The sequence below is a fragment of the Zasmidium cellare genome, assembly GCF_010093935.1.
Source record: "Zasmidium cellare ATCC 36951 unplaced genomic scaffold M409scaffold_6, whole genome shotgun sequence".
NCBI lineage: Eukaryota > Fungi > Ascomycota > Dothideomycetes > Mycosphaerellales > Mycosphaerellaceae > Zasmidium > Zasmidium cellare.
The window spans coordinates 162,534-189,747 of NW_022986950.1; the positions used below are offsets into that span (position 1 = coordinate 162,534).

At 53.8% G+C, this 27,214-nt stretch overlaps 17 protein-coding genes across 17 annotated transcripts; 6 read left to right on the forward strand and 11 right to left on the reverse strand.

Moving 5' to 3' along the window:
* Positions 1-383: 383 nt before the first annotated feature.
* M409DRAFT_63848 (uncharacterized protein) lies at positions 384-1,601 on the forward strand (the record flags this gene model as incomplete). The annotated part of the gene is made up of 3 exons (XM_033815799.1): positions 384-736; positions 806-1,019; positions 1,083-1,601. The coding sequence occupies 3 exons, from the start codon at positions 384-386 to the stop codon at positions 1,599-1,601; spliced, it is 1,086 nt and encodes a 361-aa protein (XP_033671674.1).
* A 149-nt stretch (positions 1,602-1,750) lies between these two features.
* M409DRAFT_18760 (uncharacterized protein) lies at positions 1,751-2,744 on the reverse strand (the record flags this gene model as incomplete). The annotated part of the gene is made up of 3 exons (XM_033804636.1): positions 1,751-2,321; positions 2,381-2,477; positions 2,531-2,744. 3 exons carry the CDS (start codon positions 2,742-2,744, stop codon positions 1,751-1,753), a joined length of 882 nt encoding a protein of 293 aa, XP_033671675.1.
* Positions 2,745-2,796: 52 nt separating this feature from the next.
* On the reverse strand, positions 2,797-3,790 carry M409DRAFT_63849 (uncharacterized protein; the record flags this gene model as incomplete). The annotated part of the gene is made up of 2 exons (XM_033815800.1): positions 2,797-3,469; positions 3,528-3,790. The coding sequence occupies 2 exons, from the start codon at positions 3,788-3,790 to the stop codon at positions 2,797-2,799; spliced, it is 936 nt and encodes a 311-aa protein (XP_033671676.1).
* A 199-nt stretch (positions 3,791-3,989) lies between these two features.
* Positions 3,990-4,856, forward strand: M409DRAFT_18762 (uncharacterized protein; the record flags this gene model as incomplete). The annotated part of the gene is made up of 1 exon (XM_033804637.1): positions 3,990-4,856. The coding sequence occupies one exon, from the start codon at positions 3,990-3,992 to the stop codon at positions 4,854-4,856; it is 867 nt and encodes a 288-aa protein (XP_033671677.1).
* A 55-nt stretch (positions 4,857-4,911) lies between these two features.
* On the reverse strand, positions 4,912-5,973 carry M409DRAFT_63851 (uncharacterized protein; the record flags this gene model as incomplete). The annotated part of the gene is made up of 1 exon (XM_033815801.1): positions 4,912-5,973. One exon carries the CDS (start codon positions 5,971-5,973, stop codon positions 4,912-4,914), a length of 1,062 nt encoding a protein of 353 aa, XP_033671678.1.
* A 464-nt stretch (positions 5,974-6,437) lies between these two features.
* On the reverse strand, positions 6,438-7,115 carry M409DRAFT_63852 (uncharacterized protein; the record flags this gene model as incomplete). Its single annotated transcript, XM_033815802.1, has 1 exon — positions 6,438-7,115. One exon carries the CDS (start codon positions 7,113-7,115, stop codon positions 6,438-6,440), a length of 678 nt encoding a protein of 225 aa, XP_033671679.1.
* Positions 7,116-7,876: 761 nt separating this feature from the next.
* Positions 7,877-8,524, reverse strand: M409DRAFT_51047 (uncharacterized protein; the record flags this gene model as incomplete). The annotated part of the gene is made up of 1 exon (XM_033811699.1): positions 7,877-8,524. One exon carries the CDS (start codon positions 8,522-8,524, stop codon positions 7,877-7,879), a length of 648 nt encoding a protein of 215 aa, XP_033671680.1.
* A 382-nt stretch (positions 8,525-8,906) lies between these two features.
* M409DRAFT_18766 (uncharacterized protein) lies at positions 8,907-10,252 on the forward strand (the record flags this gene model as incomplete). The annotated part of the gene is made up of 4 exons (XM_033804638.1): positions 8,907-9,047; positions 9,238-9,297; positions 9,579-9,777; positions 9,834-10,252. The coding sequence occupies 4 exons, from the start codon at positions 8,907-8,909 to the stop codon at positions 10,250-10,252; spliced, it is 819 nt and encodes a 272-aa protein (XP_033671681.1).
* A 183-nt stretch (positions 10,253-10,435) lies between these two features.
* On the reverse strand, positions 10,436-12,254 carry M409DRAFT_63854 (uncharacterized protein; the record flags this gene model as incomplete). The annotated part of the gene is made up of 4 exons (XM_033815803.1): positions 10,436-11,473; positions 11,527-12,006; positions 12,062-12,106; positions 12,162-12,254. 4 exons carry the CDS (start codon positions 12,252-12,254, stop codon positions 10,436-10,438), a joined length of 1,656 nt encoding a protein of 551 aa, XP_033671682.1.
* Positions 12,255-13,234: 980 nt separating this feature from the next.
* On the reverse strand, positions 13,235-13,843 carry M409DRAFT_51050 (uncharacterized protein; the record flags this gene model as incomplete). The annotated part of the gene is made up of 2 exons (XM_033811700.1): positions 13,235-13,485; positions 13,651-13,843. The coding sequence occupies 2 exons, from the start codon at positions 13,841-13,843 to the stop codon at positions 13,235-13,237; spliced, it is 444 nt and encodes a 147-aa protein (XP_033671683.1).
* A 506-nt stretch (positions 13,844-14,349) lies between these two features.
* On the forward strand, positions 14,350-15,488 carry M409DRAFT_18768 (uncharacterized protein; the record flags this gene model as incomplete). The annotated part of the gene is made up of 2 exons (XM_033804639.1): positions 14,350-15,157; positions 15,214-15,488. The coding sequence occupies 2 exons, from the start codon at positions 14,350-14,352 to the stop codon at positions 15,486-15,488; spliced, it is 1,083 nt and encodes a 360-aa protein (XP_033671684.1).
* Positions 15,489-15,740: 252 nt separating this feature from the next.
* Positions 15,741-17,735, reverse strand: M409DRAFT_18769 (uncharacterized protein; the record flags this gene model as incomplete). Its single annotated transcript, XM_033804640.1, has 2 exons — positions 15,741-15,849; positions 15,901-17,735. The coding sequence occupies 2 exons, from the start codon at positions 17,733-17,735 to the stop codon at positions 15,741-15,743; spliced, it is 1,944 nt and encodes a 647-aa protein (XP_033671685.1).
* Positions 17,736-17,934: 199 nt separating this feature from the next.
* Positions 17,935-19,381, forward strand: M409DRAFT_63857 (uncharacterized protein; the record flags this gene model as incomplete). The annotated part of the gene is made up of 4 exons (XM_033815804.1): positions 17,935-18,179; positions 18,231-18,421; positions 18,471-18,537; positions 18,586-19,381. 4 exons carry the CDS (start codon positions 17,935-17,937, stop codon positions 19,379-19,381), a joined length of 1,299 nt encoding a protein of 432 aa, XP_033671686.1.
* Positions 19,382-20,055: 674 nt separating this feature from the next.
* On the forward strand, positions 20,056-21,283 carry M409DRAFT_51054 (uncharacterized protein; the record flags this gene model as incomplete). Its single annotated transcript, XM_033811701.1, has 3 exons — positions 20,056-20,278; positions 20,321-20,588; positions 20,638-21,283. The coding sequence occupies 3 exons, from the start codon at positions 20,056-20,058 to the stop codon at positions 21,281-21,283; spliced, it is 1,137 nt and encodes a 378-aa protein (XP_033671687.1).
* Positions 21,284-21,536: 253 nt separating this feature from the next.
* M409DRAFT_18772 (uncharacterized protein) lies at positions 21,537-22,190 on the reverse strand (the record flags this gene model as incomplete). Its single annotated transcript, XM_033804641.1, has 1 exon — positions 21,537-22,190. The coding sequence occupies one exon, from the start codon at positions 22,188-22,190 to the stop codon at positions 21,537-21,539; it is 654 nt and encodes a 217-aa protein (XP_033671688.1).
* A 401-nt stretch (positions 22,191-22,591) lies between these two features.
* On the reverse strand, positions 22,592-23,623 carry M409DRAFT_51056 (uncharacterized protein; the record flags this gene model as incomplete). Its single annotated transcript, XM_033811702.1, has 1 exon — positions 22,592-23,623. One exon carries the CDS (start codon positions 23,621-23,623, stop codon positions 22,592-22,594), a length of 1,032 nt encoding a protein of 343 aa, XP_033671689.1.
* Positions 23,624-24,022: 399 nt separating this feature from the next.
* M409DRAFT_51057 (uncharacterized protein) lies at positions 24,023-26,509 on the reverse strand (the record flags this gene model as incomplete). Its single annotated transcript, XM_033811703.1, has 1 exon — positions 24,023-26,509. One exon carries the CDS (start codon positions 26,507-26,509, stop codon positions 24,023-24,025), a length of 2,487 nt encoding a protein of 828 aa, XP_033671690.1.
* Between the last annotated feature and the right edge of the window lie 705 nt (positions 26,510-27,214).

Genomic DNA, 27,214 nt, shown 5'->3' on the forward strand with positions numbered 1-27,214 from the left:
AGTCTCAAAGACTATGCCAGCAACGATATCGGCCAGTTACGACGACTGTGAAATCACCTGAGTGATCACTCATCAACCTTGCACGTGACACAATACATTCACTCACATGGATCAGTAATCGGCTTTCTCGGCCGTCGCCTTTTGTATACACAACGCCAGAACCAGCTATGATCCCCTAAAAGTTGTCTTGTACTGTGGCGATAGACCAGCTACTCAGGCCTCGCCGCTGCAAGCTGATTATACATCGTTGTAACCCTCAGCCTCGCGGCCAGCTATGACGATAGGGGTCTAGGGGAAGGGGTATATCAATCGAGAAGGATCTCACTTATTCCAATAGCACACACAACAACCAATCCAACGACAAACAAATACATAACAAGAAAATGGCCCCCAAAGTCTTCGTCGTCGGCGGCACCGGCGCCCAAGGCATCCCCGTTATCCAAGGCCTCGTTTCCGACGGCGCCTACACAACCCGCGTCCTCACCCGGGACCTCAACTCCTCCCGCGCACGAAGCCTCCTCGATCTCGGCAACGTCGAGCTCGTCCAAGGCACCTTCGCTAATGAGGACGACCTCCGCAAGGGCTTCCGCGGATGCGAGTACGCGTTCGTGAACATCGATGGCTTCAACTCCGGCGAGAAGACGGAGATGTTCTGGGCGATGAGGGCGTATGAGTTGGCGATTGAGGAGGGGGTGAGGTTTTTTGTGTATGGGAATTTGGATTATGGATATAAGAAGTGAGTCGTTGTCCATGTCTTTGTTTCTGGTTGTGTGAAGTTTTGGGCTGACGGTGTTGGTTTGATCAGGGGTGGGTACGATCCTAAGTTCCGCACGGGGCATTATGATGGGAAAGGTAGGATTGCGGAGTGGATCTTGCAGCAGACGAAGGATAATGGCAAGAAGATGGGTGCTGCTATCTTCACGACGGGGCCGTATATCCAGATGACGCTGGGTAAATCGACGCCGATGAGCCCGGTTGTTGAGGATGGTGTCGTGGTTTGGAGAGTACCTCTGGGCCAGGTAAGTGACAATACCCTCGTTTCGCAAAGTGGGTAACGAAACTGTTGCTGACATTTCAATCAGGGCGCCGTGCCGCACGTCTCCCTCGAAGACTGCGCCCACTACGTCCGCTGGCTCTTCGACCACCAATCCGAAGCCAACGGCATGGACCTCGAAGTCGCCATCGAACACGTCGACTACCACGAGCTCGCCAAAGCCTTCACCGCCGTAACCGGCAAACCCGCCAAGTACGTCGACACCGACCTCGACTCGTACTGGAAGACCGGCCCCTTATCCGCTGGAGCCTCCCGACCTGCTGGGTACAACGCCGATGTGAATGATCTCGCGACGCTGAGCATGCGGGAGAATTTCACGGGGTTCTGGAATCTGTGGAAGTTCTCGGGTGGGAACCAGGGGGTTGTTAGGCGGGATTATGCGTTGTTGGATAGGATCCATCCGAAGCGGATTAAGTCTGCGGAGGAGTGGTTTCGGCTGGAGGATGAGCGTGGACGGAAGGCTGGGCTTGGAGGCTTGTATGAGCGTGCGGCGGATCTGAAGCCGGTGTTGAAGATCGCGGAGGATGGGAGGAAGGGGAAGATTTGAGGTCTTGTAACGCTTTGTTGTAATTGAGTCGCAGTACGGTGATTCGCTCGAGGGTATTCGTTCGAATCGAGGCTCGCGGGATCGTCGTCTCATGCATTCCTCTGTCCGTGCTCTTCTCCATTCATCCTCGTCTCGCGAAGACACCCTTCTCAAGCCCCTTTCGCCTTCGCACCCGCTTCTCCATACTCCACCATCTTCACAACGCCCCAAATAGCACCCGCAACCACGCAAACCGCCGCCTCGATGCCCAAGATCAATGCACATACCTCATACGCCACAGGCGCAAGTGTGACCAGTCCCTCCCTCGTCCGCACAACCAGCACGAAGATGACGAGCACATGACAGAGAGTCACCATCCTCGCATACTCCAGTGCAACCTTCTTGTCCTGCTCGGGGCTCTGCTGTGCGGAGCTGGCCTTCTGACCCGAGTACACCTTCATCAAAGGGCCCTTGGATTGCAGCAGGAGATAGGTCACCGCTGCCGTGGAGAGGAAGACAGCAATAGCAGTCGTAAGAAACATGATGGTCGAGCCGAAAGCCGGGGCGCCGACATGTTGAATGGCATCGTTGAACGAGCCGATGTGGATCGAGGGTTGAGTCGCCATGGGAGGATCTATCGCGAAACGTGTGACTGTCGCCGTCGCGGTTTCGGTCTTGGTCCGCATCGTGAAGAACTGATCTGCACGCTCTCGTGATGTGGCGTTTTTGGCGGCAAACTTCCTGCAGATGGGGTGTCTCGTTAGTACCCCTGCAATGTGGGATGGTGCCCTGTCGCTTACGCCTTGAGTGCAGAATTTGCTTGGTGCGAAGAAGGTTGGAATCGTCGAGGTTCGCAGAGTGTTGGCGGTTGAACGGTGCGGTTGAATGGAAATGAATCTGGAACGCCAAGCTTCACTTCTCGCAGGTGAGAGTGAAAGTCATTCACTTACATTCCAGGTCGTGTGACACAGGGCTTGGCGAATCTTGGAGGGGTTCCCGCTGTGCTCGGATGATCCTCGCTTGTTTCCCAGTTGGCAAGCAAACAGTACTGAGATTCCATATGTGGATGACTGTGAGTTGATGCTCAGTATGCAAAGCCCTCTTCAAGCCCCTGAATGGGAACGCTGGAAATGGCGGTAGCATGTCGTCAAGATCTGGGACCATGCGAGCTTTGCTGAGTATAATACATCGATATTGATACGGTCGTCATCCTTCTCTATGCCACCGCTTCGTCTTTCACGGCTAAGTCCTTTGACGGCGGGCTGTTTGGTCCTCTTATCTCTCCACTCAAGCTAAAGCCTGGGCCATTGGTGCTGCTCAGGACCACCTCATGTATGTCCTTTGGCGTTCGATCGGCAACACCTGCTATGTCTTTCTTAATGCTGTCGATAGCCGTTCGAATGTTCTTCTGCATCTCCTCAGGCGTAAACGCCAATTGACCAATGCCCAGTCGCACGACTCCAGCCCGCTCTCTGTACTCTGATGCGCCGACCATGTCTCTCACTGAAGTGGCGACATCTTTGACAACCGTCCCCGTCTTCGCGGATGGCATCAACCCTCGTGGACCAAGTATTCTGGCAATACCTGACTTCGCGAGCTTCGGCAGGCTGTCCTGATGGCATATACATCGATCAAATTCAATCTTGCCCTCCTTCACCAGATCAAACACCTCCTCTTCCCCAACCAACACCGCACCTGCGTCTCGCGCCGCCTGTGCTTGCTTGCTATCCGAAGGGCAGATTACACAAATTCGAAGGTCGGTCTTGACGGGATGGGGTAATCGCAGTCGGTTTCGGACGACTGCGCCGTTCTTGGGAGTCTTGAGCTTCACGTGTAGCTCGTACTTTGCTGATGCGGGTGGGCGACCAACTTCTGCGGCTTTAAGATACCTAATGCAAATGAGCAATTGATGTTCGTCACCCATTCGTGATCTATGAGTTCACATACCGCATCGCGTCTAGCAAAGAGAATTGCAATGCATTTTTGAGATCTGCAGTATAGTATGTCGTCCGCCCCTTCTTTCGTCGCTGATTTGCAGGCTGGTCCTTGCCTTTACGTTTGTATTTCGCGGCATTGGCGGATTGGACTGCGGTGCGGATTTGATGAAAAGGGAGGAGGAAGGACGGCGTTTGGATTGGGTTGATTCGCGTCTGCGGTATCGATCTGGAGACTGCTGAAAGACACGACGGACAGTAGCGAGAGGCGGCCATTGCTGCGGTGTGCGGCGGATGAGAGTTGGTGGTTGGTGTTGTCTTCGTCCAGTCTGGGTGTCGTTGCGGAAGTTCGGGGGAGCCAAGATAAATGTTGGCCTGAGGCACATATGTACGACTTCACTCTGCTGCTGAATGCGGTGCTCTATGCAAGACAACCAAACACCCTCGTTCAGGTTATGAGTATTCCACGCTCAAAATGAGTAAATTCGAATTACCTTCGTCTTCAATCTCGCCTACCTCAACGCCCGCCAACGCGTACTCGACCTACTCCTCAGATGATGATGAAGACACGCTGCCATATCCAGGCGAACTTCCACGCAATGACTTCGTAGCTCCAGACTTCGACCCACAAACGTACCTCTCTACGCTACGGAATCGCCATCAAACTCTTGAAGATCTCAGATCCGACCTTCGCCAAAGAAGCCAACTTCTGAATAAGGAATTGCTGGACCTGGTCAATGGAAACTACGAGGAGTTCTTAAGTCTAGGAAGCGATTTGAAAGGCGGCGAGGAGAAGGTGGAAGAGGTCAGAGTGGGGTTGCTTGGGTTTCAAAGAGACGTAGAAGGCATCAAAAGGGGGGTGCGAGAAAGAGCGGATGAGGTGGGAGGCTTGGTCAAGGAACGGAAAGCGATCAGAAGAGACGTTGCAGTGGGGAGATCTCTACTGGAAGTACATGAACAGATCGGGGAGCTCGAGCAGCGCCTTGGAATCACATCCAGAGCAGAGGAAGACCTCGATGACGATGACGAAGAAGACGAAGACACAGATGATCCGGCAGCTGGTGCAAGCACTCCATCGATACCTCTCAAGAAGCTGAAACGTCACGCGACTCAATACATACTGATTACGAGACTGATGGATCGCATTGGACCAAGTCATCCTTTTCTGGTATCTCAAGGCTCGAGGCTCGAGAAGATAGGGAGCACGCTGTTACTCGACCTGTCTGCAGCGCTGAAGCAGGCAAAGGCGGCGAAAGCGCCTGATGCTATACTGGCGATCGTGAAGATCTACGCTGACATTGGTGCCGAAGAAGAGGGTGTCAAAGTGCTGAAGGGTGGCTGAAGTCTTTGCCTCACCAGGAATCAATTCAAGCGACCACCTCGAGATTGGACTAGCACTACGACACTCCGGCGGCCTTGATGCAAATCTTGCCCCAGTGCTTCGCATCCAGCATATACTGATACGCCTCCCGCGCCTCCTCGAAGCCGAATACACGCTTGTCGATCACCGGCTTGATATCATACTTGTCAATGAACTCATTCATGGCAACGAACTGGTCTCTGGAGCCGACACTGATGCCGCGGACGAGACATATCGCTTTCAGACAGTCCTCATAACTTGTCTTTTGCTCGCCCGGCTTGCCGCCTAAGAAGCCAATCAGGGAGATTACACCTTCGTACCGGATGGCTTTGAGTGATTGCGCCATGGTCGTCTCTCCGCCGACTTCGATGATATGGTGTACACCTTCGGAGTTCGGAGTCAAGCTGCGGGCGGTCTCACCCCAGTTTGCATCTTCTCTGTAGTTGATGATGTGGTGGACTCCGAAATTCTTGAGCTCAGCGGCCTTCTCGTTCGTGGACGTCGTGGCGATGACTTTGGCACCCATCGCGAGAGCAATCTGTGCGGCAAAAAGGCTGACCCCACCAGTCCCTTGAACAAGAACATAGTTGCCCTCCTGGATAGTCCTCCCAGCAACCCCCGTCAGCGCATTCCAAGCCGTGACCGCCGCACAAGGCAACGTCGAAGCCTCCAACATCGAAAACCTCTTTGGCGCAGGAACCAGCCCCGTCTCCGGAAACACTGCATACCGCCTCAGAACCCCATCATTCTGACTCCCCAGACTCGTCTTCCTAATCGCCGGTGTCATGAACCCCGAGAGATGTCCCTGATTGAACAATGTGCATACTGCGTCGCCCACGCTGTGCAGTTTCACTTTGGACCCTGTGGCTATGACTTTCCCGGCGCCGTCGGAGCAGGGGACTACGTTGTCCTTGTGCGCCATGGGGTAGCGGCCTGTGGGAATGGCGACATCGCGGTAGTTCAGGGAGATGGCTTCGATTTCTATGAGACAGTCTGTTTCCGAGAGGGATGGCAGCGGGACCGAGGAGTCGAGGTGGAGGCTTTCGAGGCCGTTGGCCGGCGAGATAGTCCATTGAGGTGTGGTTTTTGGTTGTGCCATATCGAAAGACGTGGTTCTGAGCAGGCTGGTTAGACAATACTCGCCTCAAGGCGCTGCATTGTGGCTCTTGAGAATATTAAGTATCGTTGCTCGAACTCGCAAGTCCGTATTCTCGGCTTTCGTCAAACGTCATCTCTCAGCCATTACTTCGTACAGCCAAAGAGGCAGAATAGTGCATAGAACTCAATGGCCATCTCCAAAGATTGGTGTAGGATCGTCGGGCCGACGAAGGAGTGGTGCTTCTACACGGGAATAAGAGAATCACTGGACATAAGATCGTACGTCGTGATAGCTTAGAAGAACAACAGATTCAGTAAGCAATAGAAACCATGCTCTGCGAGTGGGCCAGACTATGTTCGTGGATCATTCATGGAACGTTCTCATGAAAAGGCGGCGGACGCGCCCTCAAACTCTCTTGCTCCTCCACGCTAGCAAAGACGAGGGCAGAGCAGCTTTCTCCCACATCACAACTTGCTCGTCCTCTTCGGCGCAGCCTCATGATCCACCCAAAGTCCAACCAACCCCTCCTTTGCATCCCCAAGCAAAGGATCCCTCTCCGGCTTAGGCGTGGCCCAAACCTCCTTGAAATGCCCATCGTTCTCCTGCCCCTCCGCGAAATCCCAGAGACTCCCCTTGGGATACGCCCCGATCATGCAGAACCCATCTAGTTTGATCTCGCTCAGGGCTTTCTTGGGGTCCTCGGCTTCGATGCCTTTGCCTTTGCCTGGTGTGAGTAAGGCGAATTCCGCTGGGGTGGTGTCGTGGGTTTTGTGCGCGGTTCCGGCGGGGAGGATGAAGACGTCGCCGGCTTTGGCTTGGACTTCGATGCCGCCTTGTTCGCGGCCGGAGCCGTGGGTGCTTTCTTCGAGGTCGTCGGTTGTGTCTGCGACGCCGAAGCGGATTGTCGCCGTGCCTGTTAGCACGGTCATGCATTCGTGGGCGCCGGAGTGGTAGTGGGATTTTTGCGTTGGGCCATATCGGAAGATCCAGTGGGTTGTCCAGCCGTTTTGGGCGAGCTTTTCGTGGATTTGGTCGGGTTTGAGCGCTTCTCCTGATAGAAGGCCTGGGTAGTGGAGGAGTGGGTAAGGGGAGTTGGGGATTAGCGTCGTTGGGGGTAGTTTGTAGCTCTTGACTTGGACCATGTTCGATGACTTTCGTGACTTTCTGTGTCAGGTACTTGGGCCGGAGTCGATGCAGCGTCGTACAGTTGTTTGAATCTGATGTATTATCTTAATACTTCACCTTTCTTCTCGTGGCAACGGGAATGGGTACCGAAGGCGGGGAAGACAGAAGCAGAACCACAAATTTGTAAGCTCCAGTCCACAGATATTTGGACAGCTCGAAGTGTGAGGTCCCATCAGCTCGGCCTGCAAGTCCACAGGTGACTCTCGTGTGGGAATACAGGAATCGGGAGGTGTCCCGACCAGCAAGTACTTGTTGCACGTATCAAACCCGTAACGCTGTACAAGTTGGTCGTGGTGTGCGAATAGCAGGATGAAACTCGCATCAGAGTGACAGCATTGTACTCCGTCTCGAGTGACCGTCTGTCATGTTCGAAGCATACCGTCTTGCCTCGTAGTTGTCGTTCCGATCCTGTTTCGAGCTGCCCAAGCATTGATGGGTTGGTGAATATAGCGCGCATCAACTGTCGTTAGGAAGTGGTTATGCCAGTTTCGAGGGACGTTGGATACGCAAAGGTGTAGTGTAGCACGCTCGTGTCAAGCAAAGGCGGCAAAACTTGACCTGATCAGCTACGTGAAGTCCAAATGAGATTGCTTCGTCGTTCATCCGTGAGATGCGGTCGGCTGCGCTTGGTTGTCACGGATTACTTGAAAGCGGTGTTGGTGTTGAGTCGAGTCTCAGACTGCAAACCATTTCAAACCATCTTGTAGCTTTAAACGGTTCAGCCATCTGTAGGTCCTTGTCGTTCTGCGAGCAGACGCTGTAGACTTGACTCAGCCGCGCTCGATGTCCTTGCCTGGGTCGTTGGCCGCGAAGGCACGGCCGTGATAGTTGTTTCCGAAGAAGTCCTCGTATGCTCAGGATGTGACCAAGCTTCAGCAGCGAGAGCTGTAGTCGTGCCAACGGGGACTGTCCTCCCCATGCTGCCAATCCGCATACGCCGCATTGGCTTGCTTTGCTGGATCGTCTGCTTTCGGAAGCTGAAGATACTGCCTCTCTTCTTGCTTTTGCGACTTCCTTCGCTGCTGCTAGAGCTTGCCTCAGGCACGCTCGTCAATGCTCTTCGCATGCCTCCACTTGGTCGATAGAGATGCGGCCTCACGCTAGACGAAGTCGCTGCGGTGATTTCACCAAGGGGAGGCAGATGGGATGCGTATTCATCGGCAAGGCTCATTCGATTCTTTGCTGCAATCTCGGCAATGCCGTCAATAGCTATTTGGAAGTCTGGACAGTCGGCGGCGCGTAGTATATCGGCAAAGGCGAAAGACGAAATGGCTGGGAGTGCTTGGGCTCGTCCAGTGTTGATCGATCCGGCAGCCGTTGAAGGTCTGCTGTCCGTATAGGCTCTTACGAGCACTGGTTGGGCCATGCTCGCAACATTGTAGAATAGGAGGTGAAGATTAGTTGCTCGTTGACGTGTCAAGCTAGAGCTACGTGGTGGCTGGCGGTAGGGAACTGGTGGGACCGGTCATGAGGGCGAGATCATCCTCGTCTTCGAATGTTTGAACAAGCCTGACGTTGTCCAAGACGTTGAAACAGGATTTTTCGTACTCTTTGCCGAGTGAGTGTAGTTCACATGTGAAAGTGAATGGCGAGGAACAATGCGAAACACGTGATCATGTCACGACTTTTGTTCAGCTTGGCGGTCTTGGCAGCCACTTCAGCTTCAAAGTTCCGCTTCGCCTCTCGACACGACACGACCAAAACAAGACAAGCCAACATTCCTCAGCGGCACATCACCTACCGCCAACATGGCTTCAGAGGAACCTGAGTTCAAGATCAAGGGCGCCGCCAGCAACAAGAGCAGCAGCCCACCCGCTAGTATCTCCGACACCGCCAACGACCAGCGCGACGACGCCAACGTCAAGACCCCGGTCTCGCAAGCCGAGGAGGTGAGTTGCTGCTCTCACGAATGGTCGCGCACCGTTGCCGTCCATGACCTGAGTACAAGCACATTGCGTCAGGCTCAGCAACAGCCTGATCCAGCGTCTCGCCGTCGCCGCGACTCCTACGCTGCCTTGGTGGCACCGACTCGTAAACATCTTTAATCTTTCATCGCTTGCTAACGTGCAGTATGCGCAGGGTAACCCAGCTGCTTCCAAGGGCAAGGTCAAGAAGACTGAGCCAGACGAGCAGGACTTGGTGAGTTGCATGCTCGCCCGATCAACGCGCCGTCGTTGTACTGGGCTTCATACTCTTTTTCTGTCTCCCTTGTTGCACTGACTTCAGCAATCCGTGGACCACAACACTCTGCCATGCCATCGGAACGATAATGCCAACGATACTGCCAATGCCACGTCACACGACATCATGCCAATGCCCATTGCCAATGCCAGTGCCGCCTGCCACTGGATCTGGACCTGGAGCCTTTCCTTTGTCACATACACTTTCATTTGACCCACCCATACTAACAGCACGTCAAGAAGGGCAAGTACCTGATGTACAAATGCACGAGCGTCGACGAGTCCGGGGCGAAGTACTCGTACTTCGTCCACAAGGACACCCAAGTCTCGACGTGGGCCGAGCCCGATGAGCCGTACTGGCTCTTCGACGCCAACACCCAAGATGCAGACGTCGCTGCCGGGCTGCAGGAGCCAGCCAGAGCCAAAGCCAAGGCGAAGGGTAAGTGAGCAATGACGTTCGACTTCATGCAGTACTAACGATGATGCACTACATAGGAATCAAGGTTCCAGACGACTACTATGGGTACATCCCTGCCGTCCACGGAACATACGATGCAAATGCGCATTACGCCAAGTGGCACGAGCAGAAGCGGGCTGAAGAGGCGGCTCAAGCCAGCCAGGCCGACGCGACTAGCCCCGGTGGCACCGCCAGCTACGAGTCGACCATGGCTCTCAACCGCTTCACGGGTCATGCCCAACGTGCTGGTCTTGGACCTGAGCGCCACAGCGACTCCGCCAAAGCAGGCCGGCAGATGAATGCTTTCTTCGACCCAGAGGCCGCAGCCAACGCCCACGACGGTCGTTCCCTCAAGGAGGAACGCAAGAACCAAGTGCCGTCCAAGAGGCAGATCCAGGAGTACAACAGGGCCAACAGGGAGAAGAAAGTGAGGAAGCTGAGAGAGAAGTGGACTTAGTGAATGTGCCCTTCACAGAGTTCAGGATCAAGCATTGTACTGTACGAGATACCCTTGGGCAAGACGGCGTTTAGTGGAATGGACTGCATCAGGGAACGACACAGCATTGTGCAAAGCATCACATGAAGCATTGTGTCGGATGACATGACTCACGGCTGTTGACAGAAGTCGTATTGAAAGCGATTAAACATCAACCTTCAGTCTCTCTGCCTCAATTGTTTCCACCTCCCTCTGAGAGTCACCCTCAGCGCTGTACAACATCTGTACGTGCTCCGCCAATTCAAACGGCGAGCTGCCGGTTTGTTTCGGTACGGGGAAGAATGTGTGCAGTGCCCAGTAGATCAGCAACGCCGAGAAGAAGCCGTAGAAGTAAGTGATCTGGTATATGTGATCCCAGCCGTTGTTGTTGCTGACTTCTTGAATCGACCTCGCGAAGCCCGGGAGCGTCGGCCAGATGCCCATGATCCAAGCGGTGAAGCCACGCCAGTTGAAGCCATGCCAGTAGTAGTATGCAGATGAGCGATTGCCAGTGTACAGATCTCCAAGGTGGTAATTCCGTCTTCGCACGAGGAAGTAGTCGCTGACCACGATCCCTGTCATTGGGGAGAGGAAGACTGACCAGCCACTCAGCACGGTGATGAAGGTCGAAGGCTTTGACACATACTGCCATGGACAGATGGCAATGGCGATGATGGAGATGAAGTAGCCTCCTCGGCGGATGTTGATCCATTTCGGACAGAGCGCCGCGAGATCCATGCCTGCGCTGACGCAGTTGAGGACGATGCAGAGGGCGAGCTGGCTGCAGAGGAAGCCGAGTCCCGCGAAGAACGTCCCAGCTCGACAGTCTGCCGTTAGAGAGGTCTGCTGGACGTGTAGAAGCAGTTCGAAGGGGTTCCAGAGGTAGACGCCATAGATTTCCGCGGTGGCCGATGTGATCAGGAGACCGCAGACGGCCGTCACGCAGATCATGATGGGCGCTGCTACGAGCTGGCCGAAGAGAGCGGCGTTTGGGGTCTTTGCATATCTGGTCCAATCGGATTGCCCTAGGCAGCCTGAGGCTTGGGAGCCCACGATGGATTGGAGGCCGAAGAGTGCGGGCCAGGAGAGAGCACTTCCTTTCGCTGTTGCTGGGGTATGGAGGAGAGGACCTGGACCGCCGTTTGTACCTATTGCCCAGCCTAGGATTCCGAACATGGTCAGGGTGATCATGACGAAGGTCACCTAAAGACAGGTCAGCCTATCTGCAGGACTGGCGAAAGGGGGTCGGAACTTACTCTAAACGGCATCTGCAACCTCTCCGGCGGCACCATCAAACACGGCAAGAAAACCACCAGAAACACAAAAAAGCTCACCAAACTCGCCGTATCCACATTCGCCCCCGCCGGCAACGTATTCCTCCAAAACACAAACTTCGGCCCAATCACCGCCCCAAGGATAATCTTGATAGCCTGTCCACCCCAGTACATCTGGATGCCCAACCAGATGATCGCCGTCATGATGCGGTTAATGACGGGCCAGAAGCCTCCGCGCATGCCCCACGAGGCGCGACAGAGGACGGTGAAGCCGAGGTGTTGGTGGGAGCCCGGCCAGCCTGCGAGGACGGCGATGAGGGCGCTGATGAGGGATACGCCGACCATCACGCCCATGGCTTGTGGGACGGAGAGGCCGAGGGAGAGGAGTGAGGAGCCGGAGGTCCAGGCTGTGGTGTTTATGCCTGCGATTACCCAGTAGCCGGCGTAGCCTTGCCATGTCCACTGTAGACTTTATCAGTTGAAGCTGAACGCATATAGGGAGGCGACGACATCGTACCGTTTGGCGGGATGGAGGGATCGGGATGAGGTCTCTGTTGCACCACTGTCAATCGTCAGCATGTACTCTTCGCCCAAGGAGAGCTGGCAGCTTGACGTACGAAAGTGTTGTGATATCCAGCATCTTCGTCGACAGGGCACTCCAACCGTTTGGCCCAATACTGAGTTCTGCTCTGCTTCTCCTGAGACTCCATACTGCTCGACAGTCGACTGTAGTGCTTCAATACTGGAGACTGTCTGTCGCGATAAGTTGTCTCGTAGGAGCTTCCCTCAGCTATACATTCGATAATCTGCTCTGGCGGCCTGGCCTATCTCGCATCGGCTGCGGCAGAGCTGTCCTGGTCTTGATATGGGTTCTTTCGAAATGGCTCAACGAGCGATAGTTGCTGCTCGAAGTTTGAGCAGGGAATATCTTGTGACGTTTCTATTATCGTGTCTGATCTTCCCTTACGTCGATAAATTCCCCCAATCAAGTCATTCCATGTGGTATGCCGCCCAAGGGGTAGCTTGCAAGGTGTCGATAGCGTTGAAGTGTCTTCCCAGAATTGGCGAAGAGAGTAGACTGCCGCTGCATAAGTTTTAAGCTTCTTGCACCGAAACAGCGGACAATCCGATTGACGAAAGAGAGATCATTCGACGTGGCGAAGAGACAACCTGCTTAAACGAGGCGATGATAAAGCTGTTGATCGGCGTTGGAGCTGACAAGGGTTGCACCTTGGGGCCCCCACACCTGCAGGTGTTACAGCCGTAGGGCTTTGGTGCTATCTGGTGACACTGCTTTGCCTATCAGTGGTGGTACACTCTGCTGCTTGGCAAGATGTGCAGTGACGATCGCGGTGTGAGGGATCCCGGGGAGGAAGTTGTGGGCTGAAGGGAGTTGTAAGAGACGCAGAAAATGGATCTGAATCAAGTTGATGGCAAGATTCTTTTCAACAGACAAGTGCCGGCACACCGAATCTCGTTTTATAGCTCTGTACAACTCTGATCTCAGAAGTCAGCTTCGTAGTATAGTATCGCATTTATTAACTTACATACTACCCACGCCCTTCCACGATGATAAACCATAATGAATCCTCTCCCAAGACCAATGTGGCACTACTCGCATCTTCCTACCAGACAATTACGGTAGGCATCCGTACACAATCCATTGCACCACGTAGGCAGAGAGCATGCTTCACGCGATGGGGCAGAATAGCACGCTGCCTGAGCCGCTGCAGCGAGGCTGATGATGGAAAGGACGATTGTGGTGACTGCACATGGATTCGCTGCCGTTAGTCGCGATTTCGGTACCGTTCGCTGGGTCAAGCTCACACTGCATGATCGGTGATCGATGTGGATAGTTGTCGAAGTTGGTTTGCTCGAGGTCAAGTGCCTTTGAGAGCAGTCTGGACAATACCTTTAATACGACTCTTCGAGTCCCGTTCACTACACTCGCCGAGCAGCAGACTTACAGTCCCATGAGCAACTCAAGGTCGACTAACCAGGTTGACCTTCAAAACCAGCCTGTGCATACGCAGATACGGAAGGTCGGTGCGATCGGGAGCAGGAGCACTTGAAAGGCCGCGACACTTTGTCTACTCCCATACATACCGATCGAATGGGAGTGGCCCAAGTGGCCAAGTGGATAGAAGTTAGACATAGGCCAACTGGAACCGGAAAGGCCGGACGTCGGCTGTCGTTCTGCCATAGCCTTTGTGAGCAATTTCTTCGGCGAATAGTGCTTACGATGCTTTGGCAGTACAGACGCATCCATGGCAATCATTTCTCCGACACTTCTGAGCATGTTATACTCGTATGTGGCTTTCTCAAGGCGAAGGGGGCGGTTTGGAACGGATACGTTTCGGTCTGACAGGCGTGGACGTGACTTTCGCAGCCTGAAGAATTGACGTCGACGCGATTGGAAGTATACTGTCTTGATGCCTTGCAGACCTCTTATACTCCCCATGAGTCAGGAGAAAGAAGAGAGTCGTAGCACTCGCATGTGAACTCGCGGTAGGCGAGCGGGGCTGCCCGAATTGACCCCACACGTTCGCGGGGCTGAGCAATGGAGTATTGCTAGGCCTATCAGTAGAGGTTCGCGAAGTGGTAGGCCGACGTGGCGAACATCACCTCGCCGATGGCATGTCAAGCTGACTTGGGTGATGCGAGTTCGCATTCGTAGCAGGCTGATTGGCTTATTGAGCCTGTTGACGTCCGCGCCAAGGTCGACATCAAACGAGGGTTAATCTGATGTCCTGAACAACGACAAGACATATCCTAGAAACACAATCAGCATCAGCATCTATCAAGATGGGCTCCCTACCTGAAAGCGCCCCGCCAGCCTCCTCCCCAATCCCCATCGTCGACTTCGCCGAATGGAATTCTTCGACATCCCCATCCACACGCCTCGCCGTCGCCAAAGAACTCATCTCCGCCTGCCAATCCGTCGGCTTCGTCTACATAATCAACCACGGCCTGCCCCAAGACCTCCTCGACAAGGCCTTTGCCACCTCAAAAGCCCTCTTCGACCTCCCCCACGAGGACAAAATGCTCGCCCCGCACCCAGACGGCCCCGACGTCCATCGAGGCTACTCCCACCCAGGTCTCGAGAAAGTATCGCAGTACATGGACGGCGACGAATCCATCGGCGAAAGCCTGCGCGCCGTGACGGATATGAAGGAATCGTACGAAATCGGGAGTGAAGATAACCCCCTTCAACCAAACGTCTGGCTCCCCGAAGACGTCCTGCCAAACTTCCGCTCCTTCACCACGGAATTCTACTGGGCGTGCAACCGCGTCGCGCAAGAGATCCTCCGCGCCATAGCCCTCGGCATCGGATTAGAAGACCCAGAGTATCTGATCAAATTCCACAGCGGACACAACAACCAGCTCCGCTTGCTGCACTACCCACCCGTGCCGGCGCAGGACATGGAAGAGGGACGCGTGGCGAGGATCTCGGCGCATTCGGATTGGGGGAGTATCACGATGTTGTTCCAGGATGATTGCGGTGGGTTGGAGGTGGAGGATCCGAGTGAGAGGGGCAAGTTTGCGCCTGCGACGCCGGTGCCAGGGGCGTGTGTGATGAATGTGGGCGATTTGTTGATGAGGTGGAGTAATGGTCAGTTGGATTGTCTCTTTTTGAATGTGGATGTTTTCGACTGACCTGTTTGCCAGATTATCTCAAGTCCACGTTGCATCGTGTGACGCTGCCACCGCTTTCTGATCGATATGAGGGGACTCGAAGGCTGACGAGAGCGCGACATTCTATTCCCTATTTCGTCAGCGCAGACCCCTCGAGCCTTGTGGAATGTCTTCCCGTTTGCACAGATGCAGAGCGTCCGGTCAAATACGACCCTGTAACGCAAGATGAGTACAGGAAGATGCGCGCAAAGGTGCAATATCGGAAGACGGATAAAGAACAAGCACCGGAGGTCGTAGCTGCTGCTTGAATGCGAGTCGTAATGAGCCACGTTCCTTTCATTTGACCTGTACCTTACATGCCGTCTTTTCATGCTTCGTGAGCTAGATGCCAATGCGTTTCCTCTATCATTTTTGCCTTCTTTAGGCTTCATGCATTCGATGTCCATGCTGTACACTTCTGGCCGCATCGCATCAATAGTCTCGCCGGCAGGAATTAGCTGCGAACCCAATCATCACAGCGCCAAGAATATCGCTCGTGTTGTTTTTGTTATGCGCTGAACTCAGGACTCGCCGACAAAGACCCAGCGCTTATCAGCCTTGCCCTTGCCGACTTGTGCGAATTGGGAGCTCAGCGTCTCCTTGATCACTTCGTTGGTCATCTTGGGGAACCTGCGAAGTCACATTAGCATAGTTAGATGAAACAGATTTGGCCCAACTTACCTGGCTTTCAAGCCCTTCTGCAACTCAAGTTTGCCAATCGGACTGCCGATGACAGCCTCTTTGAACTCATCCATATCTTCCTTGCTGAGTGTTTTGGGAGCCGGTTTCGGGCCTCTCTTAGCTCCCTGAACGACTGCCACAACACTCGTGATGGCACCTTTCTCTCCGGCAGCTGCACCCAACAGATCATGCTTCTTGTCAATCGACCCATTGGTGTTGAGTCGCGGCTGCAAAGGCACCCTCGGTGGGGCCATGGGAGTACTGGCAGCCGCGGGCTTCTCGTTCACTTGAAGTGCTGGAACCTGGTATGATGGCGAGTCCCAGTATTCGGTAGAGAAAGGATCGATGGTAGTGCCAGAAAAAGCAGGCAACAGCACCCCCATGCGCATGCCTTGTAATTCTTTCTCCTGCTCGTTGCGGCCAGTAGAATCGATCCAGCAAAGGCCTGTACTCTCTGGAACCAGCTCGCTGGTGATGACTTTTCGCTTGTTCTTGTCATCATCTTCGTCGTCTAGGAAATCGTTGATTTCGTTGCCATCAGCCTGGCTGTCGCCCTCATCCTCGTCGTCGGAAAGAAGCTCTTCATCATCCTCTTTTGGTTCCTCCCACTCCGCCTCTGAGTCGTAATCGTAGTCTGTGTCTGGCCGGGCACGAGTGAATGGGTTTCGAGTTACTTTGCGAACAGCTCGTGGTGACCGGATCTTGGTGTACGTGCCGCAATAAGCAGGCCGCACATCCTCGTAGAACTGCAAATGCTTGATGGAGAGCCCATGGAGACGGGCCAAAGCGCCTTCGGTGCTGGATTCGCCAGTCAAGTCGATTGGTTGGTGCGATGTCCCCGCGATAGTATCAATGAGTGCTTTAATGTCTGGATCTGGCATCCCACGTTCAGGATGGCCTGCAAAGTAATGTTTGGTTTCGGTGGGTGCTTCGTACGAGTCGATCAGGCCAAGGTCAAACTTCTCCTTTAAGGAGGGGTCCTTCAACTCTTGCTCGAATGCATCCTGGGCAGCCTCAGACGCAGGCTGAGCGATGGGCGGCATTCGGCAGTGGGACTGAAGCTGAAAAGCAAGGAACGTCTTCTGGTAATCGGAGACACTCTTCACACATTCCTTCTTTGCAGACGGCGGTGGAGGTGTTCCTTTGGCTGGTGTCTTGATATTATCTGCCACATCATCGTACAGCTCCAGAGACAGCGACCGGCGCCTAGCTCTGATCGCAGCGTCTTCATCACCATCGGTGGTGGCATTGTCAGGCTTCGCGGGTGTAGCTGGGCCTCGCTGGAAGAAGGCACCCAGTCGCATCTGGCTACGTTCTTTCTTCAACTTCTCCTGCACTTTCTGTTCTTCTTTCAATTCCTTCTCGCGCTTCTTCGCTTCCAGCTCTTCGGCTTTCCGCCTCTTCTCCTCATCTCTGACGCGCTTCTGCTCGTCCTTGCGCGCCTTTTCTTCCGCCTTCGCCCTATCCTTTGCCTCCTTCGCCTGTTGCTTCTCCAATCGCTCGGTAGGGGTCAGCTTGCGTCGCTTTGCTGGAGGGGGACCCGAGCTCGAAGCGCCGACGGTTGGAGCAGAGCTCTCGGCACTGGTGTCGTGTGTATTCTCAATGACGCTGCTCATGGCTGAGCTGCTTGGAGCTGGAGATGCAGCACGCGTAGCCTCATCGTTGTTGGCATCAGCCTCAGGGCTCACGTTGCTCGAGTTGTCGGTGTCGGGCGGCGTTGGCATCATGAACTGGTTTCCCTTGAGGTTTAAGGGCTTCTTGTCTGGAGAACCGTCCTCGGGCGCCGGCCGTTTCTTGTAATTTGGCTCGAGTGGTGAAGATACGATGTCATCCATTTGCGGGGCGGTGGTGTATTTGTATGGCGGTCGAGATGGGTGAATAGGCGGCAGACGTGAAGTGTGGGAAGCTGCGGTCGTCTGGGGAAACACGTCCCGAACGCGTCGCGGGCGCTCGGGCCACATCTCGAAATCCATCCCAAGCCGACTTCACCACGTCTTCTTTTACCTCAATGAAGAATGAAGCATCGCCGCGAAGATGGACTTCGATGACGACGACTTTCAAGACCTCTTTGATGAGGCCCAATTGCTGCCGGACTCCTCGCAGGAGTCTTTGAATGACCAAACTGCTAACATCACCTTCGCCGAGGTCGCTGACGAGGATTTCGACATACCAAACTTGCAGCGCTGCAGAGATGCGAATGAAAGGAAAGAGAACGATTCGGATGAAATGATTGAAGCTGGTGACTCGGCGCCTGCGGAGCAGGAGGCATATGATCAAGAGTATCACATTCACATTCACATTCACTTCTACTTACACTGACAACTCAGTAGTTCAAATGTCACAGCCAAGATTGAAGCCTGTTTTGAGCGAATCGTTGACGCTTTACTCAACGAGAAAGACGAGATCAGCATCACGTTAAAGTCTCGCAAGACAAACCGCTCGGCCAGAGATGGTGAAGCGACAAGTTCTGAGAGGCTTATCTGCTTCCCAGGCAAAAGTGCTGAAGAAGCATGGAGGTTTTGTAAGATTTCGCCAGACGCTCACAAAGATGATGTGAACTGAGTCTGCAGCTGTGGTACTTCGCATTCTAGAGCTCATGCACGAAGCGACTCGTACCAATACAGTCTTGAGCAAGAGGTATGCATCAAATTGAATGCTATGAAGAAGCTGGTACTTATATCACAGGGACATCTTCTACCGCGATCCAGCACTATTTGGCAAACAGTCCCATGTTGACCGCTATGTTGACGACATTGCATTGACTTTTGGCGTCACTCGCTCTTCTCTCAATGTAACGGCTGCCGCGAAAGGCCTTATTGCAGGCGCAGTCAACATCTGCCACAAAGACGGCTCTATAGTCGACGCCAGGGCAGACAGAGAGGGAATGTTGATTACGAATGTCAACGAAATCCTGTCAGTCGACATGTCAGACGTAAAGTTTATCCTGGTCATTGAGAAAGAAGCGACCTTCCGCTCGATTGCTGCATCCGACTTCTGGGATGTAATTCGGTCGCAAGGCGTTGTCATGACCGGCAAAGGTTATCCTGATCTCTCCAGCCGAGCAATGCTGCGACTATTGAGCACAGCGTCACCGCAGAATGGTTTCGCGTCACCACCGGTCTACGGCCTCGCCGACTTTGATCCTGACGGAATGGCCATTCTCTCAACCTACAAGTACGGCTCGAGAGCACTAATGCATGAGAGCGAAGAACATTGCGTACCACAACTACAACGAATCGGCCTTCGCAGCGCTCATCTACTGGTCGGGGACGACACACAGGGTGCTCAAGGAATACTCGCCCTAACAGCAAGAGATCGAAAGAAAGGCACCAAGCTGCTGTCCGACAACCCAAACGAGATGCTTGATCGAAGTGAGCTGCAGACCATGCTCATGTTCAACATGAAAGCCGAGCTGCAGTTGCTCGACAGTGTTCCAGGAGCTGTGGATGGACTGTTGACCGCCGAGCTGAAGTACCCGTAATGTCAGCTTTGTTGCCATACCATAGTATTGCTGGCCGTTGACTGGAAACCTTTCTGCTTTTCTTTGTTCAAATGCCATCGCCTCACCGAGCTGCCGGACAGACATCTTGTATCGCACATCGCCCCCCTCGCTCGTCGCGGTCCGGAATCTGACCGCTTTCACCATTGCCGGAAGTCGGAGGAACTTCCCATCAGCCGCGGTGCTGTCGATGTCTCTCCCTGAAACACGGGTCCTCAGACTCCTCCGAAGTGGTTACTCTACAACATTTCAACATCATTTTCTTGTCAACCACGTGTTGCCAAGTTTTCCAGATGTTCTTCTGAACCGCAAAATGATTTTGAGGCCTGGACTTTGCACCTGTTCATGAAATGGCGATCACCACGGCCACGCATTTCTCCAGCAGAACGCACGCCATCGACGGATGAAGTTCAAATTGGGTGGCAGATTGGCGTTTAAGCTTCCGCCAGGGCCATCATGCGAGCTTGACCGTTAGGCCCCCGAATGGGGCACCGGAACGTTCCAGCCTTCTCTCCCCGCCAACGAAGACGTGGGAGCAGCAGTTTAGGACCACTCAACTTTCAAGAAGCATACCATTGCATCGTGAGAAGCACAATGCTGATTGATGAAAGATCTTCTCAACATCTCATGCAGGTTCGAAGACGCAGGTACCATGCATGACAGCCGAGCGGGTGCCTGATCTGCTTGTCCAGCCGTCTTCGTTCCAACATCAAGCTTGGACGCTCAAGGGATCGACAAACGTTTGGAGCTTGGTTCGGTGCATTCGTCGCTCCTGGACGAAAACGTCCGACGCTCGCCTCCACCTTGCCTGCTTTTTGCAAGACATCAGCGTCCAACCTGCCGATGGTCTTGTGGCTGACGTACCGCCTCTCCAGTTTGGTAGGTGAACCCCGACTCCCGTTTCCTACATATGATCTGCAGTGTCTCTCCAGAACGTTGTTAAAGATTACGTCTCCCTCAAACTTGCTCTTAAGTGCTCAAAGCTATTCCATATACACTGCATCGCTATGAAGAATCAATGTTTCATCGCGGCTGTTGCTGCGTTCGCATCATCAACCGTTCTTGCCGCCAGTAACGTCTGTACCAAGGATGACTATTCATCATTGTCATGTCTGCAAGGCAACGATGCGGCAGCGAGTGAGTGCTCGTCAAGAGTGCCCGCGTACACCACTACGAGGACGTTGACTGAGTATGGACAACACCTGAAACGGAGAAGAGCCCACTCTGACCTGATACAGTGCTTCGACGACCCTGTTCACAATCTCAACCACGACCACGACCAGTAGCACGACACGAACGACCTTCGTCTCAACAACACCAGCCGCAAAGAAGACAGGAGCAACTGCTCGAAGACTCAAAGCAAGAGCAACAACATGTGCCACATCAGAAGCTCTGGAGAGTCTCTCGAGCATGGGCGACGACGAGATCGCAACAGCATGCTCATGTATCGGCGACCAAGCTGCGACGAACACAGCAACAACGACCATTACCACCCAAACCGCCGTTGAGTCCTTCACCCAAACTCTGAGCACCACCAGAACCGCAACCATCACCCTTGCAGCACCCAGCTATACCCACGTCTGGGGTCCTCAGGAAGGTTGCCAGGACACCACCGACCGAGACACTCTGCAACTCAGCAGCGACGTGACCGAGAAGAGCGACGCGCGACAGCTTTGCCAGGATTGGTGTTCGCAGAAGAGTGTTTGCACTGGCCTTTACGTGCAATACATGTTCCCTGCGTATGGCGTCACACCTTTCTGGCAATGCTACGCGAATGACCATAAGTTTGATGCAGACACCGATCTTCTGTGCAACTTGACGACGAACATCTGGGGCGAGGCGGATGCTTACAATGCTCTTGGAAGAGGTCAGCCAGCGTCGTAGCTTGACAGCTGCCTCCTTGACTTGCGTTGCAGTGGCAGGACTTCATGATTGATGTGACCTTCGTAAGTGGGTCAATAAAAAGGAACGACGAATGATTTGAAAACGACTTGGAAGATTATAATGTACGCAGTACGATGAAACGCTACACATTCAGAACCATTAGCAGATCCTTCTCAATCGGGGGTATCTCACATCCACTGTGCAATACACCGCTTCAGATGTTGAATCCGACCCTACCAGAACGGCAATCGACTCACCTCTTCCTCAAAACCAAAACCCTCGCATGCACCCCAGCAGCCCTCCGATACGGCATACTCTCCCTCCCCAAAACCTCCACCATGCCCTCCCTTTCCAACCTCTCCACCTCCCTCTTAAACCCCTCCCCCTCCCAAATATCATCCAACACCGTCGCAGCCACAACGCCCCTCCCCTCCTTCACAACCCTCACAAACTCCCCCAAAGCCGGAACAGGACCCACATGTCCATGCGTGAGCGTCCCAACACAAATAACCACATCATAAGCACCATCTTCTGCATCGTCCAACGGCTTCGTCAAATCGCAGGGCTCGAGAGACGTATACACCCCCGTCCCCCTCGCCTCCTCTAACATCCCCTCCGACAAATCCACGCCATCCAAAACCTCCAGACCCGACAAAGAAGCCTTCAACGCCAGGCCAGAAAGTCCCGTCCCACAGCCCGCGTCGAAAGCGGTCCTGGCACCAGGGAAATGTTTGAGGATCGCGTGCGCGACGTGCGTGGGTGCTTGGTAGTCCTGCTCGGAGAGGTCTTGGTTGTATTTGGAGGCCCAGCTGTTGTAGAGGGTTTGCAGTTCGGAGGGGGTTTGGGCGGCGTAGATTTGGGCTATGAGGGGGTTGTTGCCGGAGGAGGTTGTTACGTTTTGCGGCATGTTGGATGGGGGTTTGGGGGTTTGGGTGTTGAGGTTTGTTGTTCGTCTGGAGAGTGGAATATATGAGGTCGATGGCTTCGGGTGTGATAGCCGAGATGTTTGGAGCTGTGGTGGATCCCTTTTAGAGGAGGGAGGTTGACGAAGGGGGAGGGTATGGGAGTTAAGTGATAGTGGAAGATGTGTTTATGCTTCCTACCGGTGAGTATGTGTTCGCACTCTTTGTATCTTTCTCGTTTCCCGATTCGATCTATCAGCCAGACCAAAGGCCACCATCCAGCATGGCTGTCTGACACCCAGAACCATCTCAACCCCCATAAAGTGCAAATACATGTACGTTACACAGTGGTATATCCGTCCCGCTTTATCCCAACAACGCCATCGCTCAACAAGAAGACCAATCCTCAAACCCTCCTCAAAACATCCACCATCCAATCCTTCGCCGCCACACTCTCCCTTACCCTGAAAGAAAACGCCGACGGCCAACAATGCATCTGCTTATCCCACTCCAACCACTCCCCCCTCACGCCAGCTTTCGCACACGCCTCGCGAAACAAAATCGCATCCGGACCCAGAATGTCCCAACCACCCGTCATGCCGTGTACAGGGACGCCGCGCTTCGCTAACGGTGTGAGGTCTCCTAGGATGGGTGAGACGCGGATATCGCTGGGGTCCCAATCGCCGCACCAGGATTTGGCGGTGTCTTTGATGAATGCGATTCTGAGCAGCGGATCCCATGCTTCGAGGGCGTCCATGTCGGGATTCTGTCGTCGGAGGTCGGTAGACGGACACATGGCGAAAATGGCTTTGGCGCAGGGCAATTCTTCCCCTTTCTCTGCGTCTTCGAGAAGTGCGCTTACGATGATGCTCAGCACGATGTTACCGCCAGCCGAATCGCCCGCGAGGATGACCTCCTCTCCGGCCTCGTGTGCCTTGCGCATGACCTCGCGGTAGAGCCTCATGAGCTTGGGAAATGTCTGCGGCGCAGGGGACTTCGGCGCGAGGGGATAGCTGACGAGCGAGACCTGGGTGTCCGGGAGTTGGGAAGCCATCTCTGTGAGCAGGGCCCAATGCTCACCCGTAGCAGGCGACCGCCATCCTCCGCCGCAGAAGTAGTATATCCTCTTCTTCACCACCTGTCTCTTCTCCTCTTTCCTCGTCCGCGACCGCTTCGGCCTCAGGTCGTACACCCGTATGTCTTCCACTATCCGCTCATGAACGTCGACTTTCTTCAGCGCTCTTTTTGAGGCTTCGAGCTTGGGCGACCCGGCTGGTAATGGGTCCTGCAGCTTGACCACGCGGCCCTTCAAAGGCCGGATAATGCTGTGCAGCACCAGCATGAAGAACGAGCGGTCATGTCGCTTGGTGATCTTGATCGATGAGGGTATTGTCGATGACCCGGCTTCCTCTGTTCGATGGTCATGGTGGTCGTTCATCGTCGAGGTGAGATTGCGTGGAGAGTATTGAAGTAATGAAGGCGCATCGCATACCTACCGTGGCGATGTCATTGTCAAAAACATCTGATCAGTTCTTACACCAATTGTTTCGAGACTGATGAGATGAGCTGAGGCGTCTAGGCGCGCCTAAAGGAGCTGCGATGTGCGCGAAGCCCGTCTTTGTTGAGGTCATCGAGGATCTTGGGAGGCATTGTGCAAGCCACATGCTAGTGCGCCACACCAGATCGATCTGGATTCCTGGACTTCATCGGTTGACCTGGAACATGTGGTGTTTGGCTGATGATAAGGACGGGAACGAGAATTGATGGGTATATACTGATTTGTGTATATATGCATTCGTGTGTCATGCTCGAGCAAAGATCAACAGTCAATCAGGCTTCAAATTCTCCCTCGCTCATTTGGGAACGGTATGGGCTCCGCTCCTTCCTCCTCGGCCTCTTCTGCAGGCGGTGGTGGTGGCATCGACACTTGCTGAGGGATCGCTTCATCATATACATCCTTGACAAGATGTAGCAGCATCGGTGGCAAGCACATTCTCCCGTGACCTCCCACTCTCACCTCTTGTTCTCCGCCATTCTCGCCCACTGGGAGATCGATGGTCATTCCTTCATCTTCCCATTGCTTCCCATCGATCTCAGCAAGCGGACTGCCATCAATTCTTCTCAAGCCCAGCCAACGCCTGTACAATGTCTTCGGAAAGTCAGCTTCGACGAACCACGACGTTCCAGCCAGGTTGTGTGACCGATCATGTACCCAGATGCTGTCGTCCTTTTGTCCCCACCGGGCATCTTCGCCTCGATTTGCATTCAGCACAGCATCCAGATACCAAGCAGGCCAGACTCGATCCGTCCAGACGGGGTGGGGTGCATAGACTGCCTTGAGCCCGTGGTGGAGAGCTACAGTGGCAGGCCACATCTCAGCCGCCATCGTTCTGCCTGCCAGGTTCTCGAGATGCATCGCGTAGAGCTGACGAGCGCTCAAGCGCAAATGCGATCCAATCGTTGTTCGGCGAGGTATCTTGCCAAAATCGGAGTGTCGAAAATTCGCAGCCATAGGGTCTTCCTCGGTGAACGTGGGCCTGAAGCCGGGCAGGAAGTTCCAAATCTTCTCTTTAAAAGTCCAGTCTACCTCTCTTGGGTCCCAGATCGGCTGAAATGTGATGAGGTCAGCGTCCTCTCCCACGCCCCATTCAAAGTCGTCTTCGTCGATAGATCTCGGCGGCGTAGGGCCTATTGGCCGCTGAGCTTTGTCGTTCCAAGCATTCTTTCCCCAGGGGCTTTTCTCACCCTCCTCGGTCGCACGATCAGCAGCTTCATAAGTCGAGTTGAGGAAGTCTTCGTATGAACCGTGAGCCGATGGTACGTAGAATCGCTGGTTGCGTTCCCACATGTACTTTCTCGACGAGTTTCTCGCAAAGGATGCCACCCCATCCAGCAATTCGTAGTAATTGCCCGTATATCGCACATCAGCCTCCCAATTCCAGACAAAGTCGAACTCAGGATGAGTTAAGGAGAACCACTGAAGTGGTATGTAGGGATGCCAAAAGTTATTGCAGTCCCCAATTTTTGGATACCACTCATGACAGAGCTTGCTGTTCCAAAGAATGCTGATGCTCTGTAGTTCTCGAGGGAGATCGTGGAGTGAATCTTTGTAGAGCTCCTGGTTCTTCCAAATGTCCATATTCTCGTCTTCGATGTGGTACAAGATGAAGACTTGGAACTCTCCGCCACTGTGAAGCGACAACTCGGTAATGAGGGCTCTCATATTCTGCAATTCATCTTCGCCGAAGGGCAGGCCCTCCCAGGCCCTCACTAAGATAGCCGTTCGTGAATGGTAATCAGGAGAGCGCAATTGTGGAACTGGGGGCGCGGAAGACAGCTTCGAGGGCAAGTCTTTCCCCGGCTTTAATACTGGTGGCTGGCGCGCTTTCGGCTTGTATCGATCTTTGTTCTTCATCAAGCACTTATCTTGAAGTTTCTGCCAGTTCACTGATGTCCAATCTGGACGGACGGTTGGCTCCTGCCAATCCTCGGCATCTTCTCGTTCGCCCTGTCCAAATCCGTAAGGACCGTAGCGATGGTGTCGATCAAAGCAGTGCGCATCGACGGAAAAGCCAGTGAGGTTGGTATATCCAATAGCTGCGCTTGGGAATCCAGTAGGTAAGGCAGGATATGCCTTGATAATATCTTCATCACTGGCGTTCAGAAGCTTTCCTCTTGGGCCCTCACAGGAAGTATAGGTTCCGCGCCACTGTCGCTGCCAAGACTCGGTGTTATACGCCGGATAAGGCATATATGGCTCGACCTTGCTGAGTTCAGCCTCACCGTCTGACACGAGAAGCCGAATGCCGCTGTTGATGTAGATCTCATTGTTCCACAAAAAGCCTTCCCACAGATTAGGATCATAGTCCTCGTCCCGATAGTCTTCATATGGAGGCCAGTGTCCTTCGATGGCGGGGACAGGCCATGTTTTCACCCAAGACTTGATCACGCCTTGGGTGTATTCCCATGACCAAGTCTGGGCTGGCGGCTCAGATGGGGCTGTTGTCGATACGTCTGCGGTAACAGGGCTGTGACTGGGTATATTTGTTGGCTTTGCCAGCTTGACACTGGTCAGTAGCGTTGTTGCTGGCTTCAAGATCTCATCTTTGGGTGGTCCATATGTCTCTGGCACAAACGGGACAATGTGATCAGGATTCAGCGGTGTTTTCTCCCGTGAAGATTCGTCCTCGGATTGCGCGTCTTGGGACCACGATGATCCCGAGACTCCATCGTAAGGCTTCTGAACCAGGAAGAAGACGGTGATGAAGAAGCCGATGATTGCAAGCAAGGCCAACCTGCGCAGTGATGAAGTCGTCGCTGCCATTGGCGCTAAGGAGGCGCTATCCGTTATTCAGCCGTGGCGCCGGCGATCATCCGCAATACCCGATCACACTGCACCCTTCTCGTCTTCGTCCTTCGTCTTTCGTACAACGACTTCGATATGACTTTCGTTGGCAAGAGGTGTGGTTTCCGTGGCATCCAGCTGTCTGACGTGCACACTTGCCAGGATACTCAGGGACCGTGACGTGTCTCGCAAGTGTCACAGAAGTGACCAGGTCATACCCGGCGGCTGCGTCCTTGATCCGAAAGTCAATGCAAACGGCTTGCTGATGTTTTGCTTGCCTGCACGAAGACCAAAACGACTGGCCGCTGCTCTGTGCGAAAGGGGAAGGCTGTCTGTGTGTTCGATGGAGAGTTGCGAAGCTCTTCTATCGACAACAAACCCACCTTGGATCATCTGTCTCAGTCCACGTGAGACTTGGAGATTACACGCGTGGTGAGGCGAGGGCATGGGAACAACGGGATAAGCTAGTGGTAAGGTCTTGATTTACCCTAACTACACGATCATCAATATAATTGAGACCCAGTGCCAGGTTACAGTCTGATACTGAAGTATACCGCTTCACATGTTCTCCACCGTCTCAAAGGCCGCTTGCTCGAAGCCGACTTCATGACAGCATCTCGTCCACGAGGCCATGTTTCTGCCTCTCTCCATTTTTCCAAGTTCTCTCAAGCGTACAAGATATCT